At 37.6% G+C, this 7,135-nt stretch overlaps 1 protein-coding gene across 1 annotated transcript; it reads right to left on the reverse strand.

Annotated features, from left to right (window-relative positions):
* Positions 1–395: 395 nt before the first annotated feature.
* Positions 396–737, reverse strand: RB195_006905 (uncharacterized protein; the record flags this gene model as incomplete). Its single annotated transcript, XM_064180248.1, has 1 exon — positions 396–737. The coding sequence occupies one exon, from the start codon at positions 735–737 to the stop codon at positions 396–398; it is 342 nt and encodes a 113-aa protein (XP_064037135.1).
* Positions 738–7,135: the final 6,398 nt, after the last annotated feature.

Below are 7,135 nucleotides of genomic sequence, written 5' to 3' on the forward strand. Positions count from 1 at the left end.
TATTTCGACGTGCAAAGAAATTGCTCTATTTCGTATTTATTCGATTTTTTTCATATTTATTACTTAAAATATTTCTACTGTTATAAATAAACGGGTACCAGCCAGCTACTGTTTACTAAATTTTTCTTGAGATGAAAGTTGTGTGTGAGCCGTAGCAGTCCTATTCGGAGCGGAGAGTGACTAGCCGGTTGGTCAAGGAGACATTTCAGGCGCATAAGTTTCTCTTCTTAATAGATAGATAGATAGGTAGATAGACAGGCAGACAGACAGACCGACAGACAGACGGACACACACACAGACACACACACAGTTGGGTAAAAACGACATGGAGCTCTGTACAATCACGTAAGCGGCTGCGCACACTAGGCTGCGTTAGGATCGAGAGGGGATTCTTGCTACAACCATTCATCGTTGCAGTTCGATTCGTTCGATGGTCCCACCACGATTCCCACCTCCCATCGTTCGTCCGATGGCCCCACCACGATTCCCACCTCCCATCGTTCGTCCGATGGTCCCACCACGATTCCCACCTCCCATCGTTCGTCCGATGGTCCCACCTCGATTCCCACCTCCCATCGTTCGTCCGATGGTCCCACCTCGATTCCCACCTCCCATCGTTCGTTCGATGGTCCCACCTCGGTTCCAACTACTACCTCCACCGTGCCGCTTAGAGCGCAGCCGCCTACGTAACTGCACCGTGCTTCATGTCGTTTTGACCCAACAATACATACATGCATGCACACGTGGGTTATAAATAAATAAATATATATATATATATATACACGGACATATACAACCTCTATCACATGCTCGCATTGCTTCGCCGCAATCTCCTACGTCGCTTTCGCGCGGCTGAACACATTCAACGGCGTAGGAAAAGAACGAAGAAGAATTGTAGGCAGTGAAGAACCGATGGGATTGTGGCCTTATTCCCCACCTTCATGGATTAACTCAACTTTGAGTTACATATTTATTTCCGTACATCATAAGATGTGCCTTTACTCCAAAAGAAAAATGGTAATAGGGTACATACCTATTCAAACTGACTCGCATTCTATTATAAAACGCTTATTACTGCAAAAGATAAGTGTAATATACTGCTGGGTCAGTCTCCATTGAAGTGATTTATTTTCTACATGTGGGATATTGGCTTTTTCCGGCTATTTCCTCATAATGGTCGCGTTATGGAATTGCACTCTTGGGCAAGCAAGTACTTCAGTTATCCTGGAATCGAGCCGCTTATCTTTGATTTACTATATTTCCTAGTTAAAAGCGGATCATTTTCGTGCTAACACAAAAAAAATCTGATTGCCGTTGAAGTGTTAAAGAGAAAGCTAAGGTGAGAGTAGCATTTGCAGTCACACACTTTCTTTCTGTGCTTTTTCACCCGTCTATTTTTTCGCATGTGTTTCGTATTTTTTTCCTTGCCTGAGTAATGCGAATGCACTTCTTTTCACGATGAGAGCAAAGTTTTAGAAACCGGTCAAAGACAAATTGTTATGGATCTCCTCAATCCACAGGAGATTAATCGTTTTCCATTTGAATGTTGTTACTGGTGGTTTATAAGTTACTTTAGCAGTGGTAAACATTGTTGCTTAGTGTTGCTTTTTTAAAAGAGAAACTGGAGCTGAACTATTCCGGATTTCTTTATGCTACGCGTAAAAGTAACTGTTCGTAATTATCCTCGCGATGAAATTTTAGCTACTTTAAGCTGATTCCTCCAAAATAACTGTCGCTATTTGATTTACTCTAATGTTTATAAATTGTCTTTTGTTTTTTTTTGTCTTGTAGAAGAACAAGAAAGTAAATATAGCATAGATACGTAGCTATAGACAGTGAAATGAACAGTAGTATTGAAAGAATTAAAGTGAAAATTGTAAAATTTACTTGTAATTGTAATTGTAGTCGAATAGAGCGACTTACTGCATGAAATTATTTTCAATTGTAAAAGATAAGGTCATTCGAGGTATAAAAATTAACCTAAGAAATTAGAATAAATTGAAAATTCTTTGGAAAGAGGCTATTCTCAATTGCTTTTGCGCTGCTGGGGGGTTAAAGCTTGTACTGAAGATCAAAAATAAACAAACAGATTAAATACAGACTGTTACAGTTTACAACTGTCAAAAATATCCAGTTATAAAACAGAGCAAATGGTCAGTGAAAGGTGTACGAAGCGAGCTGGGATGTAAATTTTCTTTCTGAACCAGTATGATTACTTGTTCCGTGATAAATCAGGCTGTAGTTTGCCTGCGGGCGGCTGTAATGCGGTGTCGCCATCACCGCAGCGGTGGTCGATGATTCGATATCGATCGAGACCATTCAATTAATCAGATCATGAGATCATCATCTTCATGAGATCAACATGTTGACCCTAATTTATACAATGAATTATATACATTTATTATTTTGTTTTGTGGTTAAATGAATGAATAAATAAATAAATAAATAAAATTAAATGTATATTTAGGACTCTGAATTGAGGTCCAACAATTTCGGCGCATCCTAGAGGGAATGATCAGCCACAAACGCGTTATCCTCTTTAATCCCTGATTTTTTTTTGGAACATTTAATGGCAGCTAAAACTGCAAGTGCAGAGGAGAATTATTCATAAAATAGTAAAACTATTAAGAAGGATTGGTTAACAACATCGTTGATGCCATTCAATCTAAGAGAATCTGAGAGAAAAAAATCTAAGAGGGATGAAAAAGAACCATTTAATCTAAGAGAATCAAAGGACTGAAGGTAGTAATTGCTTCTCAACCGGTGCTATTTGTTCGTAGTTATGGCCGCATGTAAGAAATGGAAGAAATGTTTGCTTTTTTCTGGTACGGCTTGCTTGTTTTTTTTTAACTCGTACCATCGTACGAAAATAACGTGCAACAATGTCACTCACTGATGTAATAAATGAAATACGTTAGCCACTGCTTTGTATTTTCCAACATAAAATTCGTAAGAATCACTAAGAGTTCCAGAAAATAAAGAGGCAAAAAACAGTGCGTTCCGCAGTCCTTCGTTGTTGGCCACCTGCAGGGAAACACGACGGCTCCATTGCTGGATCGCGTTTCCGTGTCATTAATGGCTATCATCGATCGACTCCCACCTGTTTTTTTTTGGGAACGTTGAAATCTGTGCGCGATATTAATCATTTCGTTGATTTTACGAAGAAAAAAGAATCTATGAGGGTATTTCCCCCGTACTATCCGTTCGTTTAATCGTTTTTAATGCCTTTTTCGAAGTGAAGGGATCGTTCGTGCAGCTGCAGCGAGCCGGACGCGCTTTATTTCGGCGCTGAGATGGTTGTATTCGCCTCTTCCGCTGGTTATTCTTCTTCCTCACAGTGCACTGCATCTATTCAAGGCCATGCGTACACACATTCGCATCGTTGTCGTCGTCGTCGTCGTCGAAATGCTGTTCCCCCTTCCATGCCCGTTTTCGCACCGATCGGATCAAGTTTATGGTGCCATTGACTATTTCACTGCTTTGCGATCTCTGACTAAACCTCTCCCTAAATGTGATCGTTTCTCTTTCGCTCCGTGAATCGTGTAGCGATTTCTCAGTAACATTTCAGCAACAACGCTATTCGTCTTCTAATGATTTTCATTCATTTTATCTACTTCTGGTTTCCTCAGAATTTCCTTCATATTTTTTCCCTTTCATCCAGCTGTTCCCGCACTTTCGTTAATTTCAAATTTGCAACAAAAAAAAGGAACTTTTCATCAATTTATGCTGTTTTCTTGTTTTTTTTTTTGTTCTTTCTAAAAAAACCAACTTTGTTATTTTATTAGCTCCGTGATGCACCTCATATCATGAGATAATTTAGATAAAATGATATTAATTCGCTAAATTATATGAATAAGATTAAACTCAGTAATGAAATCCCCTCAATTTTATCCTGCAAGTTATTTTTTTTTCAACGAAAACAACCTTTTATTCTCGCTTTTTAATCTCATCTAGATAACTGGATATTTTTAAATAAAAAGATAATCTCACAATTATTTATTCATTATATGACAATATGGGTGCAAATGAGCACAACATGGAAATATTGAAAAGACAAGCAAATGAATTTATGACTAGTAGCTCATCGATAGGAGTTAAAAGAGGTCCATTTGCAAGAATCGGAAATTCTTCCATAGCTTTTTCTCAGATTATTAAAGTTTAGCGTGGCGGGAAATTTTCCGCCCATAATAAAGCAATCCAATCCGATTCTGTTAACGAAGACACACTTTCCTGTAACATTGCCGATGTACTTCTGCTGAAGCCTTTTCGAATATTTTGTCGTACGATATACGGATCAACCTATGAATAATGTGATTTTTTTCAATAAACTCAAAAAAAAAACAAAATAAATATAAAAATATGAAAAATAATTATAAGATTTATAATAAAAAATAAAATAAAAATAAAATATTCCAGAAAAATGTCATTGGAAATCTATCTGAAAGATGGAAAAGATTGCAGAAGGTGAAGATTAGTGCATGTTCAGATTAGAAAAATGTTATTCATTTTAATTTCGAAAAAAAAGGGAGTTCGGAGTACCACATTATTAGTCGGATGATCCGTAAATATTTGAAAGAGAAAGCCACTAAAAAAAAACGAAGGGAATTAAAGAGTTAAGGAAATTGTAAAGGAATGAGAATCCAGTACGTTGTCAAGCGTTGGTAGTGTCATTGTCTACCGGTCAACAGTGTTTTCGAAGTTTTCGATCGATCTTGCTTACCTCTTTTAATATTACTTTTCTGGAAAAGAAAGAGAAGTAGTGATAAAATGAGACTTGTTATTTTATATTTTAATTTTTTATTATTGCATTTATTTGATTGTTTAATTGGTTTGGTAATTTTATTGCAGAGCAGAACGCTTTTTAACGGTTTTGATGTTTGAATTTGAAGTTTCTGGAGGTGGCGGTCAGCTTCAACTAAGAAATCCGCAAATCTCTGGTCCTCAAAGAGATCGTTCAAGTTCCTATTAGAATCGTTTCACTTCATATCCTTGTAGTTCGCTCTCATTGATAACGGTTGACCAATTCTTCACGAATTCTCTCGGCAATCATCGGGAATCACCTCAAAAATTTATCCGCAATTATGTTCATGTGAATTTTCAAAGAGAAGTATATAGGACGGAATATAATTCGTAATTATAGCTTTTCTAAATTTCTATATTTCTATAGGAACAAAACCAATGGATTCATTTCCGAATCGTGTCGTGAAGAACGTTCCGCATTTGTTTTATGTTGAAAGTTCCCAATAGCTGGCATGCTGCGCGTATCTTACGAATACAGGATATACAGAAGTACGGTAGCCAAGTGGAATCAATCTACATAGGTTTCATCTATAGCAGATCAAAACAACAATCGAACTTGAGCGATTAAAAGTTGATCTTTAGGGGTAATAGAGAACTTTGTGTTAAATTATTTATCTCGTTATTTTTGTTGAAATAGTTAAATAAATAACTAAATAGAAATAAATAAATAAATAGAAATGGATAGAAAAACGAATGCATCGTTGCTCAGGAAACGAAAAACAACTTTTGATGGCTCCTCTCGGGATTCCATTCTATCAGATTAAGACGAAATAAAATGATATAAGAAATAAATTGAAATTTTTTATTATAACTGCATGATAAAGGCTGACATAGACGAATTAATAAGTCGAATGGGCGTCGTAGTGCTGTAACTTCGCTAAGAAAAACAACGATCTTTTAGTTTTTCGAAGACAATTTGATTGAGCGCATAATGGCGAGGCAAGCAGCCCATGAGTATTTTAAGGTCAATCCTCTTCATTGGATGGAAAACTTTACGTGGAGACCTACTCCTCCAAATCGAAAAAAAAATCCAATCATTCCTTATCAGGAAAACGAAACGTGATATGTACGACTGATATGGCAAAAAAATTTATTGTCCACAAATTAAGATATAGCCAGTTTCACTAGATAAGCACAATATTAATGTGGTATGGTGGAAAATCAAAAACGTATCCATTTTTATTGCAATTGCACCAACGCTGCAAGGAACGCAGTTTCCGTGAAACCTAAATGTAGGATTACAGAAGTACTGCAGAAGACAAAGAATGCTTCGAGTTCTTGTGCCGGTTGGATCAATCAGCGATGGATCACAGGTCCTGGCCTGTAACCGTATCTAGTTTGAATTTATGAAATGTTCTATAAACACATTAAAAAAATTACCTAGGGAAACTCTTAAAACATTAGTTCTGCTGAAAGAATGAGGTAATCTCTTTAGACACTAAAATAAGAATTACTTACATTTTAGAAAAAATACTAATGCTATAGTCATGGTGGGTGGGTGTAGCGCAGTCGGTAAGAGGTTACGCTGTGAATGCACGATCAATCGGAGGTTCGAATCCGCCCTAGTGCCAACCAAGCGTTTCATCCCTGTGTAGTCGATAAATTGGTACCAGACTTGTCTGGGAAGCGAAAAAAACACTGACTTTACACATTAGCTAGCCCCCGCAAGTCATTGTATAGGCCAGTTACACGTTCGTAAACCTCAAACGATTCTGAATTGAAGTGAACGTGGGGGCGCATCCCAGGCGGATTGATCAACGTCAGACACTTTATCTTTTATAGTGTGAACGGCGAGAAGAGTCCAGTGGGTGTGCGTCGTTCAACCGGGTAAACGCGACGCATCTGTCGCAGCGCAACTTGTTCTTCACTGCCCTGCTCGAATCGAGAACGCTTCGCGTTCACCTAGTTAAATAAGTTCGGTGCTGACCATATTTAATTTTTGAATCGGGCACTCTTGGCTGAGTTGTGAACTTCTGAGTTCTGAGACGCGAACTTTAGAACTTTAGCAAAAGAAAAAAAAAACGATATTTTCAAGAAAAATCCCCTGCACTGTGGTGAAATCTGGCGGAGAAGGTGGTTTCCATTTATTTTCCTCCCGCTTCCCCTCATTTCATAGCAGGTTTTTTGCAGAAATCTCCATTTGGTAATGTTTACCGTTGAAGTGAAGAAGTATTGCACTATTGCTTTAATCCAATCTTCGTCGTGTTGTTTCATTTGTTTTCTACTGTACGATGTTAAGAAATACATCATAGTGGCCCAGTTTCCACGCTTTACCACTCTAGATTGGCTAGTATTCATCAGCTACACAGATCCTTGAAAGTATTACATCTACAGC

This window comes from Necator americanus, chromosome I, assembly GCF_031761385.1.
Source record: "Necator americanus strain Aroian chromosome I, whole genome shotgun sequence".
Taxonomy (NCBI): Eukaryota; Metazoa; Nematoda; class Chromadorea; order Rhabditida; family Ancylostomatidae; genus Necator; species Necator americanus.